This window comes from Sciurus vulgaris (assembly GCF_902686455.1).
Source record: "Sciurus vulgaris genome assembly, chromosome: 11".
Classification (NCBI taxonomy): Eukaryota; Metazoa; Chordata; class Mammalia; order Rodentia; family Sciuridae; genus Sciurus; species Sciurus vulgaris.
The window spans coordinates 121,774,572-121,792,762 of NC_136472.1; the positions used below are offsets into that span (position 1 = coordinate 121,774,572).

The 18,191-nt window shown below is 36.7% G+C and overlaps 1 protein-coding gene across 13 annotated transcripts in view; it reads right to left on the reverse strand.

The window, feature by feature from the left end:
• CDON (cell adhesion associated, oncogene regulated) overlaps nucleotides 1-18,191 on the reverse strand; it is a 94,874-nt gene that overhangs the window by 44,534 nt on the left and 32,149 nt on the right. For all 13 annotated transcript variants that reach the window (XR_013757739.1, XR_013757740.1, XR_013757741.1 and 10 more), the window contains exons 2-8: nucleotides 16,715-16,850; nucleotides 14,707-14,979; nucleotides 13,282-13,428; nucleotides 12,714-12,857; nucleotides 11,785-12,072; nucleotides 10,183-10,452; nucleotides 4,486-4,839 (exon numbers count right to left, since the gene is read on the reverse strand). Coding sequence is in view for 10 of the 13 variants with exons in the window: in XM_079104012.1 (XP_078960138.1) it covers nucleotides 4,486-4,839; nucleotides 10,183-10,452; nucleotides 11,785-12,072; nucleotides 12,714-12,857; nucleotides 13,282-13,428; nucleotides 14,707-14,979; nucleotides 16,715-16,790 (1,552 nt within the window). In the remaining 3 variants the exon portion in view is untranslated. The remainder of the gene's footprint in view (nucleotides 1-4,485; nucleotides 4,840-10,182; nucleotides 10,453-11,784; nucleotides 12,073-12,713; nucleotides 12,858-13,281; nucleotides 13,429-14,706; nucleotides 14,980-16,714; nucleotides 16,851-18,191) is intronic.

The following is an 18,191-nucleotide window of genomic DNA, read 5'->3' on the forward strand; positions in this document are numbered from 1 at the left end:
ACAGACCAACGGAAAAGAATAGAGGACACAGACAACCCACACAGATACAGCCATTGGATCCTTAACAGAAGAACCAAAAACATACACGGAGAAAATGCAGACTTTTTTTAGCTGCACGTGGTGGCATATGCCTGTAATCTCACTGACTTGGGAGGCTGAGGCAGGAGGATCACAAGTTTAAGGTCAGTCTCAGGAATTGAGATTTTGTCTCGAAATAAAAAGTGAAAAGGGCTGGGGATGTAGCTCTGTGGCAAAGTATCCCTGAGTTCAATCCCCTGTTGATAAAACAAGTAGATATCCCTAACATACTTGGTACTAAACAGCATTACCTACTGGGCAGCTAGTCTCCAAAGATATATCCCAGAATTCTGTCTTGCACAGTCTCTGCCCACTGTGTATACTAATAGCATACAGAATATACAGAGGGAAAATAAAAATCATTTGTTGCACTGAGAAAATAGGCTCATACATTCAAAAAATTACTGAGCGCATGTTATGTGCCAAGCATTGTGCAAGACGTTTAATAAACATAATCTCATTTAATACTCAAAACAACATTCTTAGGTAAAGAGTAATACTTCCTCCTGCTTCACAGATGAAGAAATTAGGGTTGTGAGAGACTAAGTAACAACAGCTGGCAGAAGAATGTTTGTGGTGCTCCTGTGGAAAAAAAGGAGATCAGTTTATGAAAACAAATATGCTGCCAATATAATATAAAGGATTGACAGCTTGGTTTCTCTCAAGTGCTATTAATACTGGCAACAAAAAGGTCTCCTATTATTCACTCCTTTGTGGAGGAAGGGAACCGAGCAAAAAAAGTGTGGTGTTATAGCTACACTGAAGTCAGATTCCTGGTAAAAGGTTGGGGGTGTGTTTTAGGAGAACCACTGCACTTTAGAAGAGAACCAAAGAAAATCAGATAAACTGTAAGGCCAGTTCTCTGTTAGTTTAAAGAGAAAAAGGACATCCCAGAGCATCCTTCATCAAGAAAACAAGAAGCTAGTGAGAAAGTAAGATAGAAGAAAACTAAGTTCACTGAGACAACTTGAAAACATTGCTCCTGGAATGGCTGTGTTTACCTAGTGAGTCAGACATGTAGTGGATGTTCAGCATTGATCTAGCGCCTGTTAATGCAGAGAAATGAACTCTCCAATTGGAGGTAATTTGCTGTGGCTTGGGGTAATGTGGAAGGACCTTTGTATCATTAGTAGTTTCATGGATTCTCTGGGCAGCTGACCACTGGGAAGTGGTGTCTGGCCTCAGGACAGTTCCCACACCACATGACACATTATACAGAGGTATGAAAAAAAAAATTTTATGCTGCTGCCTGTCCACTGCAAGGATATTAAAATTCATTTCTGTTATTTGGGGGGCAACGCAAGCTTTCCACAACACTTATTAAAAAGGGAATCCAGTTATCCTCTGCTGTTCTCAATTATATAATTTGGGCACTCACAAGCTATTAAATATGATTTTAAAGGCCTTAACAGCAGATTGATGGCCATGTTACGACCCAAAAACCTAAAGGAAATGGAAAATACAGTTAAGTTGGAAATACATTTATTACTCTTATGAAATATGATGGCTGAGCAACACAGTACATTATAGAGTGTTGGTTGTTCACCCTTGTGATGGACTAACTGATGGGGAGCTGCAGCTTACTGCCATTGTCCAGCATCATATGACAAGAGTATCATACTTCTTGTCACTAACCCAGGCAAAGAGCAAAATTCTATTAAACGGGTTTCTACTCAACAAATATCACTTTCATACAGGGCATATGCCCTATAATACCAGGAACTTGGGCAGCTAAGGCAGAAGGATCTCAAGTTGAGACCAGCCTCAGCAAATTAGCAAGACCCTGCCTCAAAAACTAAAAATTAAAGAAGAGTTGGGGTGTAGCTCAAAGGTAGAGCAATCTTAAGTAATCAAATCACTGTAAATTGGAGATTGCCTATACTTTCCAGAGTGTTCTCACGTGTATCTAAATTTATCTTCAAAACAACTCTGCAAAATGGGTGGAATAGACAACTAACATTCTTTTTTAAAATGGATTGTTTTTGAATTAGAAAGAGACTGATAAAAACTATGGCAATGTGAGTTTCCTGACTAATAAGGAATATAACCACATCTTCCAAGATTTTCCCACTGTGACTATGCACACCAGCAACCCCCACCCCACACTAATTTAGGAAGCCCAGGCCAACTCCCATTTTTGTCTTGAAGAATTATAACTCACTCCACAAATATACATCCAGACCTCAAAAACCCAAGGTCATTGGAGAGAAAAAAAGAAAAGAGGGAGTCAACTCTTTCTTGGACCATCTTACTCTCCCCTTCACAATGAAAGTAAATGATTCAGTATAGTAGAATTTAATAAAGCTTAGATTCCTATGTAAAGAAGTGGGTTCTCAAGCACTGCTTCAAGTTTTGATAAACTCATCTAGGTCTCAGTAATTACTACATAGCATTTGAAAGAGAGAAAATAGATGAACTCATAGATAGGATGCAGCTGATAGGACACCATATATAAAAATGGTATCCTTTAAGTGCTTAGAATCACATCTGGCAACAGAAGCTTTACATAAATACCAAGTATTAGGTTATGATGGTTACTATGTAGTTATTATTAAATTATAGTTATCCATTATAATGGTGTTTAGAAAGGCACAAAATCCTGGAGCAGGAGAGAATCTTAAAGATCCTCTAATCTAAACAAGTTAACTTGTGTAACTTCTAAGGGCTTCAGATTTTTGTAAAAGTTGGACAAAATATCTAGCTCCATCAACCATGACACGTATGTCTCCTCATTTCATATATTTACATAAAATAATCACTTCTGCTAAATTCCACCCAAGCAGTTCCTGCATTACACCCATCACAAACAGAACAACTTTTGAGTAGTCACTCTTACTTTTGCCTAATGGAATAGGTACATAAACATGTACATGCATATACATATTCATATATGAATAAATTTATACAACACTCAACTACCTTATGAGAGTTCTTAAGGTTACTAAAATCACAACTATTTCTTCTTTTGCTAAATTCAACCACAATGGAAACCTATAATAATAGTTAATAGTTATCATCATAACCTAACACTTGATGTTCATGGAAAACTTTCTGTTACCAGGTATAATTCTAAGAAGCTTACATGTATTAGCTCCTTGAAATCTTACACCAACCTTACCAACCTTGTGAGCAGGGCACCTTCACTACACTTATTACTCAGGTGAGGGAATGAGCACAAAGTTCAGTAACTGGCCCTGGATTAAAGCTCTGTGTGTCAGAACCAGGGTTCTAACAGAACACAGGCCTCATCTCCACATCATTTCTACCTCTGCCATTCTGGAATAGCCCAAGGTAGACAGAAGTCACAGGCCTTCCCCACTTATCTCCCAAACTCCAGCTTCATCAAGAGCTAGAAGCTCCTTGTTTGCATATGTAAATAAACTGGATCACGCATACCCAAACTCTGCCCACTTCAAACATCACTCTTCTGCCAAAGACCACTCACTGATCCTACCTCTGGTTTAATGGCACCCATACACTAATGGGGTGGTCCATACTGTGGAGGATAGGCCAGGCAAAAAAGACTGTGTGGAACCAGACTGTGAATTCATTAAAGCAAGGAATTCTGGAGTCCCAGACCTGTTATCCATTAGCAAGAATGTGAACTCTAGGATCAGGATAAGCACTGACCTTGATTCCATGGGCTCTGAGGATCCAGAAAGGGACCACAGGAAGCCCTTCAATGCAGAGGCCTAGGGCAGGGACCTTGGTTGCCTACCACTAAAGGCACTTATTCTGACTCTCACAAGACAAACAGGGCAACGATCTCCTCAACTGACCAATCAGTTGCTGGAGAACCAATGATATAAGGTATGAATTCAAATTGCATTAACTTTGAGTTAATTTTCATAACTATTGTCATTCTGTATGCCTATACTTCAAAAATCATGTAACATTAAGTTATCATCATGAAAAATCAGTAGCATATAAATACTATGATACATTCTATTAGAAAAATGACTTTGAATAAGATAGGGAAAATACATATATACAGGTATTAGTTGACAGGACCACAAGTCTGTATTCTCAATGAAAGCAAACCTGTAGACTTTGAATACTGTACTTATCAAGGGCTTATCTAAAAAATGTCTGCAATAGCATTATCAGTAGCTTAAAAAACCAAAAACATTTATCCCAAAGTCAAGTTATAGTTTGAACTTGCTCCCAAGTAAAAGCATATTATTTGACAAGTGTGCACTTAACAAAACCACTAGAAATGGAGAAGGATGTTCATCTGACTCACGAGAAAAATACCCCAAAATACAGTTCTACTTTCACTGTTACAGGGGAAAATATATATATATTTAGAGACTGCTGCATTTGTTAAAATGATATATTTCAAATTACCTTTTCTCTTACTATAAAAGGACATTATGCAACTGAGGAAAAACATTAATGGAAACTCACCAACTGTAAGGAACGCCTCTGACTGTGTGGTGCCATGATCATTTGCAGCTTCACAGATGTATTTCCCAGCATGCTCCTGAGTAACAGCCTGAATAGAGAGTGAGCTTGAGCCAGCTCGCGACATGATGAAGTAGACAGGTTCCACATCAAGGCCACCAGGTCTTAATAAGTGTGACTTTCGAGATTTAGACCTAAGGACTTGAGATGGGTGGCTGGTTATCAATCCGTGGCTGTTGTACCAATGAATGACCGGAACTGGCACTCCAGTGGCATTGCAGGACAAAATCGCAAAGTCTCCATCTACCACCCTGGCACTTGCTGGTGCTGTGATTATAACTGGTTTAAATCCACTGTCTGTTAAAAAGTAATTCAAATACCAAAAATTAGAAACATTATAGTCACTATGCTTGCAAAATAATTTCATCCATTTATAGAAATGTAATGTTTAGAACAAAGATATCTTCCTTCCTGTTGGTTCCCTTCTCTATTTTTACCAAGTAAATACTTTTTATTAAAAAGTATTAAAAATACTTTTTAATAAAAAGTAGCATTTTCATAATTGTGGGCCCCTACACATTCCCTTTAGACATTTCCTAACCTTTCAGACAGGAATGTATAGGAAATCTATTGAGAGCTTTCCAATAGGTCTACTATACATATTTGACCATTATAAATACAAGAGGTATAGTCAAAACCTTAAACTAAATGAAGGTGAAAAAAAAATAAAACTAGGTAAAATTTTTTCAATTCTGGGATAATCTGACTATAAAAAGCCAGGGAGGAAAAATAAAACCTGTTTTAAATAAAAGTTAATACACAATTTCTTATCATCCACATGAACAACATTGGTACTTCTAAACTAAAGTGGCAGCAAGTCTCCCCTCTTAGTCCTGGTATTTTATGGCAGTATTTTTAAGTAGCCTACCATGGAATATAGATTGACACAGAACACATCTTCTCCAGCACATCTTTTTCTCTTTTCATGTCTTAAAAACCAACAGGGGCTGGGGATGTAGCTCAGTTGGTAGAGTGCTTGCCTCACAAGCAGAAGGCCCTGGGTTCAATCCCCAGCACCACAAAAAACAAAAAAAAAACAAAAAAAAAAACACAACAACCAATATTTGCTCTTGCCCAATTTCCAAATTTTTGCTAAGTGAGTGAGTGTAAACTGCTATGTCACTAGTTATAACTTGCAAATCCCTAACAAAGGCTAACAAAGGTGAATATCTTTTCATGTGTTTACCTACAATTCCTATTTTTCCTTCTTTGTGAAGTGCCTTTGTCAATTTTTCTATGGGGTCATTTACCTTTGTAAAATAGATCAGAATTGCCTGACATGATACATACTATTCTTCTGCTTACTTATGTAGGTTATCAGTATCTTCCTTTAGTTTACTGCTTTTCTTTTCACTTTCAACAGTACCTTTTAATAATGAGGATATTTTCATTTCAATGTCATATAATTTTAAATTATCTTTTAAATGTATTATTAAAATCAATATTGATCATACAGATATTCTCTAATATATTCTTCAAAAATTTTTCCATTTTGTCTTTCATACTAAGGACTTAAACTCATTGGGAATTTATCTTCATAAAAATATGAGTTAGAGATTTAATTTTGCTCCATTTTGATAATCAATTATCCCATATCAAAACTTAAAATAGATATCCTCCTCCCTTGCTTTTTTGTCACATACAATCTAATTCAACTTCTTATAAGCAAATCTTTTTGGCAGAGCCTATTTATTCCTGCACCAATACAACACTTTCAAAATTATTAATGTTTTTTTATGTTTCAGGCAAACCTTCCATGTTATTTTCCTTCTTTTTTGGAGTGTCTTAACTACTCCTAGGCCTGTGATTATCTACAAAAATTTTAGTATCAGTTTCTAAAGGTCATTATAATACTCCGACAAAATTTTAAATGGAATACTATCAACAGAAACATTTTTGAAAGCTAAGAAAACTATACAATACTGAATTTTGCTACCTATGAACTGGTATATCTTTCTGTATAACTGGGTCTGCTTTAAAGTAACTACTTTTTTAAAAATATTTAATTTTTAACTGATATTTTCTGTTTGTTGCTGGCATACAGAAAGGCAACTGATTCTTGTTTATTGGTCTTCATTTAACCACCTTGCTAAATATCATTATTTCTAATAATAAGATACATAATGATCATAACAGCCAGTAAACTATTTGGATATTCTATAATAGCAATCATGTCAGTTTGTAACTTAGTAACTGAGTTCTTATTTCTCTTCTGCCTTTCTTTGCTGGTTAGGATCTCTGATATAACAATGACTAGAAGAGATTTTAAAGGGAGTGTTTGGGGCTATGCTCCACTACAGAGCACTTGCCTAGTGCTTTAGTCAACTTTTTCACTGCTTAACCAAAAGACCTGACAAGAATTTTAGAGGAGGAAAAGTTTATTTGATACTCATGGTTTCAAAGGTCTCTGTTCACAGACTCCATTGTTCTGGGTCCAATGTAAAGTACACCATCATGGCCAAAGAGTGTGGTAAATGAAAGCAGCTCAAGACATGGCTACCAGGAAGCAGAGAAAGAGTGTGTGTTCCACTCACCAGGGACAAAATATAAATCCCAAAGGCAAGCCTGAGTGACCTACCTCCTCTAGCCATACCCTACCTGCCTTCAGTTACCACCCAGTTAATCCCTATCAGTGGATCAATTCACTGGGGTTACAACTCTCAACAATTCTCATCATCTAGTCATTTCAATCTGAATCTTCTTACATTGTCTTACATATGAGCTTTCAAGAGGACATCTCATATCTTCTTCTTCCTATTTTTTTTTTTTTTCCTTTGTGAAAACTGAAGCCAAGTTTCTCTTCCCAAATGGGTCAGGTTCCCAGTCAGAGAGTGTGTGTGGTAACCTAGGTATTGTGCTTGTCGGGCCGACACCTCATATCTAAACCATGACGCACACCTAGCATGTTCAAAGTTTTGGATTTGATTCTCAGCACCAAAAAAGAGAGAAAGAGAGAAAGAGACAGAGAGGAAGGGAGGAAGGGAGGAAGGGAGGGAGGGAGGGAGGGAGGAAGGAAGGAAGGAAGGAAGGAGAAAAAAAAGTGTTTTTTTTATGTTTCATCATTAAAAGTAATGTTTCATGTAAGTTTTTATTACATACTCTTTAGCAAACTAAGAAAATTCCCTTCCATTTCTATTTTTCTGAGTTTCTAACATGGATACTGAAATACGTCCAATGTTTTTGTACTTTTAGTGAGATAATCATATTTTATGTCTTCTTTATTTGATAAGTGGGTAAAAGACTTTAAATTTTCTGGTGGATTTCTGGGGTAATTGCTTGATCAAGATGTATTTCTTCTTACACATTCTAGGTTTGCTAATATTTTATTTAGAATTTTTATATATATGTTCATAAAAAAGACTGGCATTTGATTTTGCTTTTGTACCATCCTTTTGTGATTTTGGAATCAGGATTATGCTAACTGGAAAGTTTCCATCTTTTCCTCTTTTCTGGAAGAGTTGTATAAGATTTGGAAAGATCTGTTACTTGCAAGCTTGGTAGAATCTCCATAAAACCATCTGGTCTGGTGTTTTCTTTGTGGGAAGATTTTCAACTCCTAATTCAATTTCTTTCATAGCTGTAGGACTAGTCAGGCTTTTTATTTACTTTAAGTCAGTCTTGCTAAGTTATATTTTTCTTCAGAATTTGTTCATGCTGTAGTTTGAATCTTGAATGTCCCCCAAAGGCCCACGTACTATATACTTGGCTGCAGCCCATGATGTCCTGGGAGGTGGCAGAACCTTTAAGAGGTGGGGCCTAAAGAAATTTAAGTCATTGAGGGCATGTCCTTAAAGATATTAGGAAACCAGTCCCCTCCTGACTCTCTGTTCCCAGCTTCCATGAGGTGAACAGGCCTCTTCCTCCATGGACCTCCTGCCAGGATGTTCTGTGCCACCACAGGACCAAAGAACAGGGCTAAGGGACCATGGACAGATACCTCGGACACCATGAGCCAAAACTAACGCTTTCCTCTTTTTAAACTCATTATCACAAGTGTTTTGCCACATGATGTAAAACTGACTAACACAGTCCACTTCTGTTAATATTTGTAAACTACTGTCATAAAGTTTACCTCAGTCATCTTATTATTTTTAATCTCTATAAGACTTGTACTTGAGCTCCCCTTTTATTCTGATTTATTTATACCAGCTTTCTTTACTCTTCATCAAATTTGCCAAGGGTTTGCCTATTCTATTAGGTTTTGCAAAGAACTAACTTCTGTCTTTATTGATCTTCTTTATTTTTGTTTTCTATTTAATTAATTTTTGCCATTATCTATATTATCTCCTTTCTTTGAATCTATTCTGTTGTTTTTTTTCACTTCACTTACTGATTTTCAGCCTTACTAGTCTTCTTCTATAAGCATATAAAGGCTATAAATTTCCCTCTAAATTCCATTTGGGGTACCTCCACAAAATTTATCTGTGTCATTGCTATTATCATTCAGTTTTAAGTATTTTAAATTTCCACTACAATTTCTTTTATGGTCCAGCTACTGGAAGTATAATTTTAAATTTCAAATACATGGCAAGTTTTTAAAAAACTTCCCTTTCTATTATTAACTTCTAAATTAATTACATAAGGTAAAAATATTGACTGTGTCATACTCATCCTCTGAAATTTAACTCATGAATAATTAATTTTCCTAATATATAAAGCACTCTTACAAATCAAAAACATAAAAGACTAAAAACCTAAATTCTGTAAATGGGCAGAAAACAATGAAGAGTCAATATACAGAGAAGTAAATCCAAAGGTCTCACAAACATGTAAAAAGATACCTATTTTCAGGCATAATAAAAGAAATATAGACTACAAGGTACATAACTTCATAACGATGGAGAGCATTCAGTAATATCTATCAAAATTTCTAACACATACGTGATCTTATTCTGTGAGTTCATTTCTGGGAATTTCTTTTATAGATAATCATACATGTGCAAAATAATCTTTACAGAAGGACATGCATACATAACATTGTAATGGTAAAAGATTAGAAGCAGACACCAATAAGGTACTAGTCAAATTGTTACAACTACATAATAAAACACTAAGCAACCTTCTTTTTAAAGAAATGAAAATAGTATTTTATGTACCATGTGGAAGATACCCAAAATACATGTTAAATGAAAATTTAAAGAATGCCACTTATGTAAGAAACACATACTATTATAGACCTTTGTATGTTTGTGTAACTGTTTGTATACGCACATACAAAGTGAAGAAACTGATAAAAATCAGTTAGTTCTAAAGAGGGTACTTGACTGGCTATAGAAGAGAAATGAGAGACATAATTTATTATATACCTTTTTTAAACTATGTAGTGTCTTGAGAACATATTTTTTAAAAATAATTTTTTCCTAATTCTTTTTTTTTCCTACTGGTGGTAGGAATGAAGACCAGGACCTAATGCATGCTAGGCAAGCACTCTACCACCAATGTACATCCAGCCTAAAAACAATCTTCCAAAGAGCTTCATGAATATGTCTATTGTCCACTAGAAAGGAATATGGAAAATGAACACAGTTCTAGTATGGTGATAGGATTATTTTATTTTAGTAAAAATGGCTTTGTTTTTAACTGCTACAAAAGCTTATTGTGAAGTAAAGTTTTATATAATCACATGATCTAAAAGTTTACCTTTTTCAATTTGAAGTCTTCCAGTGGACTGCATAAATCCAATCCCATTATCTGCCACACATTGATACAGCCCAGAATCTTCCATTGTAACTCCAGTAATTTTCAGTCCATCTCCTGCAGTTAGATGTCGTGGGGAAGGACGAATAGGCTGTGCATTATGAAACCAGGTACGATTAGGTGCTGGGTTCCCACGAACCTCACAAGTAAAATGTACTGTGGCACCCAGAGACACTTTCTGATCCTGCAGTCCCTTAGAAATTGAAGCACGTTCTGAAAATAAAACATGCAAATTAAACTCTCACCAGATGTACTTTTAAAATTATCACACAAGTCAAATATAATCTTCTACCAATAACTAGTTGAGGTTGTATTCTTTGTTCACATTCTTCCATTTGCTGTGGTAATCAAGAAAAAATCAGAAATATATTTTAACTTTCCACTAATAGGATAAACCATATGTTACTAATAAGAAATTTTCTCCTTTTATAGATAGATCCACCCGCTTAACTTTTCCAATACACACACACAGTTACTAATCCTGGGCTTCTCTTAGCATTTATTTCAGGTGACTAGGTTAAAAGAAAGTAATTGTTTCCTGTATTTCACATGAAACAAGAGCCAAAAAAGAAAAATCTATTATTCATTTAAAATTTTTTTATGACCTAGTCTATTTTGAGGTTAGGTATATAACAGACAAGGATAAATAAATTAATAAGAAAAAAACTTCCTTTAAGAGCCATGAAGTCACTTTGTATTCAGAAAAGTATATGATTTATCAATATTTGTAGCATAGCCTTAAACAAGTAATTATGCATATTAATCTGCTCCCAATTATCACTACATGTCCAGTGTGTACACTGTAGAGGAAACCCAATGCCTCAGATATGGTAGGCCAGTTCTCTACCACCAAGCTACAACCCAGCTCCATCACTGCATTAAACAGCCACATGCCACACACTTACATAAATCCAAGTGTTGCTAATCTACATTAGACCATAAGTGTTAAAGAAAATCACTTGCAGAAAATTTACAAAAACTATATTACTATGAAATTCATTTTATTTCTGGCTTTTATATAAATCTCTTTTAAAAAAGGAAAAGGAAAACATTTTCTGCTGTTACACATAACACTAAGGTAGGTGGCTGGTAGAAAAGAAACAGTTTTGAGATAAAGAGTATATATAGGAATTATGCAAATTTTATGAGCCTGACATAGGTAAAAGCATGCCAAAAGGGAAAAATAGGGTTGATTTCTTTTTGAGACCTTATTGCTAGTCAGTACTCTTAGCTGCCATTACAGAGATACATACCAGAATCTTCCATTCCATCAGATTCCAGTTTCTTTTCTCCAGGTCATAGAGAAGGAAGCTCTGGGCTGGGGATGAGGTTCCCAAGAGCAACCCATGTGAAATATTCTATGCCACCCAGAAATATGGCTTAATTTAGCAATCTTTTAGAAAAATGAAGCTTGTTCTGGCTACTGGTGTAAATATTTCTAGATAGTCCCCATTTTAGTTTTACCCCACAAATATTCTTCAAACATCAGTTAGACAAGGATAATGGCCTGATTTGGGGGAAAAAATTGAGTAAGTGACATCTTACCAAGTACATTAACCACATAAGTGACATGTTTTATGTCTCCAGACTTGTTGCCCACCACACAGGAATAGTTTCCAGAGTCTGCTGGATCGATGCTAGCAGTGGCAAGATGTGAATGTAGCCTTCTCCAGTTGCCTCCTGGCATAGCGTCCTGCCCATCCTTCAGCCAATACACTTGTGAGGCTGGGACCCCACTCACCACACACTCCAGGGTTACAGAACTATGAGAAAGGACAGCCAATGCCTGTGGAAGGGTAGGGTGAAGAATGTGAAACCCATCCAAGGAAGGGCCTGGAAAAGGATGGGAACACAAAATATCATTAGTAAGGAGTCACTTCCAATCTCTTCCTTAGCATCCTCACACTCTCACTTATTCTTTATACAACAACATTCTAATTAGTGCGGAAATCATTTTTAGCTGAAGATTAAAATGAAAACATTTTGTGGTCCTTGAAGGCTACTTCTGAATTACAATTAGGGAAAGGTAGAATTCTCAACAAGTTCAGAAATCAGTCTTTTATGATGTTCTGACTACTGATGCTACCTCAACTCAACAGCCAAAATCTATGATTTTAATCGTCATTTTAAAAAATAGAAAAATCTTTTTCCTCATGCTTCCCATTCAGTCACCAATGTGATTACCACTGCTATCAAGTTATATTCCCACTATTAATTGTTTTTGTTTGAACAAAGGGCAAAATTCTCCACACATATTCACTGTCATAATTCCCTTCTAAGAAATTGCTGTGCTTTTGAGAAAAAATGTATGGTTTGATTCTGTAACACATTACTGCGTTTCTTTTTTTTTTTTTTAAGACTTTATGATAAAACAAAAGAGATCTGAAGATGAACGCTCCTTTCCCAACTATTTTTGAGCAATACTTCTGAGGACTCTTCCTTTGCTAGTGACCTCGGCTCTCCCAAATACTTACGACTCACAAGGAGCTTTTGGCCAATTGGTTCAACTTTTAATTCATGGGTGACAGGATTATAAACTGCACATTTGTATGATCCCTTGTCCTCTGAGGATACATTCAAAATCTGAAGATTTCCTGACGGAAGAATTATGTAATTCCCTGAAGAAGGAAAGGAATGCAGTTAGGCTTCGCTCTCCGAAGACCACCACAGCACAACTAAAACACAGGTTCGCAGTTGTGTTTAAGATTTACACAGAACACTAGCAACAAATAAGCAATCAAGTAAAATTCATTAAATAAAAGAAAAAGGAAAGTCAATGGAGAAAAAAAAAAGTCAGTACTGGCATAACAAAATCTAACCCATCAGAAACATTTTACAGATGGTGAGTCTGAAAGCACAAGAAGCATGTTTAGGCAAAGATATCACGATCATAGCCCTGACAAACTTCTACCTACAGTACTAGTCACATGTACCTTATGTATTTTTGTATCCACAGTCCCTAGCACACAGAATGCTTACTAGCAGATTATGTGAGGAATATTTGTTTTCTGCATGCTATTAGCTTTTCTTAAAAGAACTCACCTGTAGAATGTTTCAGCCATTTTCCCCGGATTTTATAGCGCACCTCAGCTTTAGGATTACTCACTGGTACTCTGCAGCCAATGAAACCAGTGCTTTTTTCTTCTGCTATAATAACATGCTTTGTTGAAGAATCAAAATCACTAAGAACTAAAATAAATTAGTAAATAAAAGAATGAATGAATGCAAACTTGAATTCTCTTTCCCAAAGGAAATCTAAAATTTAGAAACATCAGCCACATGGTGTTTTGTGGCAGCTAATCCCAATCTGGGGTTAGTGTGAACTTTTATCTAAAAAAGCAGTTGGGGCAGAGGCACCTGGTTGAGGGTTGACAGCTAACTCAAGGCACTTTTTCTGCATAAGTTGCTGCTTTTAGGAGACTAGATGAAACATAAACTGCTCCTAAAATACCAAGGAAAACTATAAAACATATTTCTCTCCATTTTATAAAGACAAATCCTTTTGAATACAGGTCCTCAGCAAAGCTCACTTTCCCTGTTTGTAAATGCTCACAGTGCAATAAAATGGTCTCTGGGGATGGCCCTAGGACATCAAAAAGCAAAGCAGTATGTTGTCTAAATTATCTGAATATACCAATCCAGTCTCAATTCCTTTCAGTTTAAGCTCTCTACAGATGGAGACTGCACAGAAAGGTTCTTTATTATCTCAATGCACAGGGTAGTCAGCAGCCTGCCACTAGGAACTCAGCCCTCCAGTGTGTGTCTTGGAGCTGTCCATGGGTCACAGCTCTATAAAAACATTTACTCTTCTCAGTTATGACAAACTGACTACTCCTGGGGAATCCAGATTTGTTCTGTTAATAGGGGTGCCCTTACCAAGACGTTTTCCATTACTGGAAGCCATCACCATTTAAAAAGCAGATGGCTCAAACTTACTAAGAAAAACCACACATTCCAGATTTTCCATAAGTTCAATACTCAACATTCCTTTCTTTACAGTCAGTTATTTTTCCCTGCTTCTTTAGCATGGTTTCAATTAAATTAATTAAAATCACTCAGTAATCAAGACAAATAAAACAATTAGATTCAAAATGATAAAGGACTACATGAAATAAATCAGTGTCAAAAAAAGACAAAACCTTTTTTTGTTATTATTGATATTAAGAATGTTTAAGGACTCACAACGAAATTGTTCAGAATTCACATTGGAAAACTCTACTTACTCTGTAACATTCAAATAAATAGATAAATAAATCATTGCCATACCATCGCTACAGATGAAGATACCAGGGTAGGCTACAGAGGGCCAAGTACATTTCCCCAACTCATACATGTGGTCAACTTAAAGTTGGGATAAGACTTCTACATGTCTCACACCAAAACCCATGTCCTTCCCACTATTCAAAAATGCAAATGCTAACAGTAATTTCAAGAAAACCCAGAGATGATAAACCAGACTGAACTTACCTGCAGGCGATATTGTTGCAGGGCCACTTAGAACTGCACCGATGCTATTGTTGGCGATGCATTGGTAGTAACCCAAAAGGGAGGGGTTAAGAGAAAGGATGGTCAGTGTCCCCTGATGAATCTTAATCTGTTCCATGTTTCTATCCAACTGTTTTCCATTATGCAACCATGAGATGTGAGCGGTCACAGGTTTAGCAGAACAACGTAGTACTATAGGTCTACCAAACTTCTGAACCTCAGACAGCGGCTCAGAAATAAAATAAGGTGCCAAATCTACAAGGGAACATTCCCCATGTGGAAAGGCATGAAGTGAAGGGGAAGGAGAGGTAAGAGGAGAGAGAAAGAAGAGTACATTAAACACATGTCACATGAATCTATATAACTAAGGCAACTTCTAATCTATATATGTGGTTCTTGATGCTTGTAAAAGTTCTAGTAAAATTCTCATACACGCTTCTTTTGGAAGAAAATAAGAACAATGTTATCCTAGGACTTAACTATTTAGGTAGAACAGATATGAAGGCTTATGATATAAATCAGATATAACACCAAATCCATTAATAAGAAATAACAAACCACTCTTTTAACAAAATGGGTTATAAGAATGGAAGTTAAAAAACTGAAAAAGTAAAGATGACTTTCAAAATAAACAGTATTCTCTCTCTTACTTTACTAATAGCATTTGACTTGTCAGAGCAAATAAATAAAGGCATGGCACTTCTTCACTACTTCACTATTTTAATATAAAATATGGTTTAACTTTTAAGAAAACAGAGTTGGAGAGCCATAGCTGAAATACAAATACTACCCTTTCTTGAATATAAGCCTTAACATTTTTATTTGGTGTTTGGAATAGCGTCATCTGTTATACCTAGTCCTTCAGGAACTTGGGTGGAGGTGTGGTTCTTACTCTAAAATATCAGTATCGATCCTCCTCCCTCCCTCCCAAAATGGGAAGGGAAGCAAGAACATTGTATCTAATGGGATAAAATACTTTAAAGAAAAAAAAAAAAAAAAAATCAACAAATTGCTGGCTGTCCTTTTATAGAATAATTTAATCAGAAATGAAAACTTAAGGAAGTGCCTCTCTTGGCTAATGCTGGGGTGGCGGTTTAGTCAGACATAAAGAGAAATGAAATCACTAACTCAGTCTTTCCCTTACAAATCCAACAGTCACACAGCAATTTTAATAAATAATAAATAAATATTACTCAATGAGTAGACCTCACTATATTTGTATATACAGACTATAAATCTGTACATAAGTCTAAAATAGAGACCGTGTATCTGACTTGGGGCTTGCACGCATTTAACAATAAACATATTTAAGCTTTTCAGTGACTCAAAGAAGGACACAAACTAGGCGAGGTCATAGAGGGAGCGGTACACCTGGGATTTGAACCAGGTTCTCTTATTCTAACTTGAACATCATACCATGCTGATTCTAAAACTCTTTGGTGGTGGGTAGCCAACATTTTATTCCTGTCATCAAGACCAAATTCAGATATTTATAACATAACCCCTTACTGAAAAAAAGCACGATTAGGAAATATTCGAGATGCAGGTACCAGGGATTGAACCCAGGGGCGCTCAACCACTGAGCCACATCCCAGCCTGTTTTATTCTTTATTTTGAGAAAGCATTTCACTAACTTTCTGAGGGCCTCACTAAATTGTTGAGGCTGGCCTCAAACTTTCAATCCTCCTGCTTCAGCCTCCTGAGCCAATGAGATTACAGGCATGTGCCACCACACTGAGCTAAAAAATGTTTAAAACAATAAAAGGAACAAATGACAAAAATGGGAAGCCCTGCTAATACCCAAAGCACTATTAGGAGATCCTCAAACTGCTTCATTAATCAAGTTTTTAAGTCAGGTAGCTGGTCGAGCAAATCTTAGGAACATCTTTAGACACTGCTATTACTGGTAAAGTACTTAAGCTGAAATTTGTTTTTTATAGTATTAAGATGAGGAAAGGCTTCAGTCCAAACCCCATCATTCTTGTCTTACCTGAACTCACAGAAGAACACAGAATTGAAAGAATAACATACAGCAGTGTCCATAAGGGTCCAAGATCTGGATGCATGGCGCCTGATTCCAAGAGTAGGCAGGACAGACGTGTGGAGAAAACCCAGGGCTTGGCTCACTAGGAAATATTCAAAAAGGAAAAAAAAAAAAAATTTTTTTAAACCACAAAAACCAATGAAATCTTTTATCTGAACAGCCAGAGTTGGGAGCATGATGGGGGCCTTCTACTTGAAAAGTTCTGTAGAGAGTATGTCAAATCCTAGGCACAAAAAAATCTCTAGATACTAAATTAGTTAGAAGTTTTGCTCATTCTTCCAAGGACTAGGAAATCTTTTATTACAGAGAACTAGTCATTCTAAATACTTTCTATTTTTACATAGCACTTTTTCTATCATTATATCTCACACGAGTCTACACTCAACACAATCTACATGCCTTCCTCCTCTACATTCCCCCAAATAGTGACAAAAACAGCAAAGCCACAGCCAGCACTGACACAGAGCTTATTATATGCCAGTCCCACTTCAGTGTTTCTAATACGCTAATTAATCTCCACAAGAACCCTATGACCTAGGTGCTACCAGTTTTCTTCCCTTTTTTCAGATGGAGACAGGCTCCTAGACTGTTCAGAGGGAATACTAAGTATGGGCCTGTGTTTGGACTGGATCTGGCACTTGGTGGTGAGAATGGGATCAGCCAGGAAAAGAACAGTAAGAGATGAAGGCAGAGAGGAGGGCCAGGCAGAGTGTACCCAATCTTGAAGATCTTGGTAAAGATTTGGGGACTGATTGTAAATGTATTAGCAAGTCCTTAGTGGATGGAGAGGAGATGATGTGATCTCATTTATGCTTTAAAAAGATCATCAGCTGGTGGAGAATACATGGAAATGGGACAGGCAAGGAAGAGAAAGAGCAATCCGGGGACCCTGAAATTCCACAGGAAACAGATGAGGGCACTGAGGGTTAGACCAAAGAGTCATTTATGCCAGTGGTAAAAAGCAAGTGGATTCAGAATGTTATTCTAAAGGCAGAACCAACAATACCTGCTGAGACGAGGACACGAAGTGAGAGATAAAGAGACGAGTGTGAGTGTCAAGGACAACTCTTGGATTAGGTGTAAGAGAGTAATAATAGCCTGTCTACCAACCCGGAGAAGACTAGAAAGTGGGAGACAAAGTGAAGTGGAGGTGAGCCAGCCAAACAAAAATGCACAGTAATAAATCACCGAGGGGGATAGATAGACTCTCTTGCCCTTCCCTTTATTGTTCTCCCTAACCCCACCAAATCAGGTGGAAGGCTCTCCGAAAGGAGCCGCAGAATGCCTGCCTTCCCTGGTGGGGACGACAGAGGGTGGCAGGTGCTTTAAGGGCAGGCTGTTCTTCAACTGGAATCTAGAGTTTAGGGAGCCTCATTAACAGAAAGTCAGCCTTTGTGGTCTAAATCAGACACCTTGAAAAACA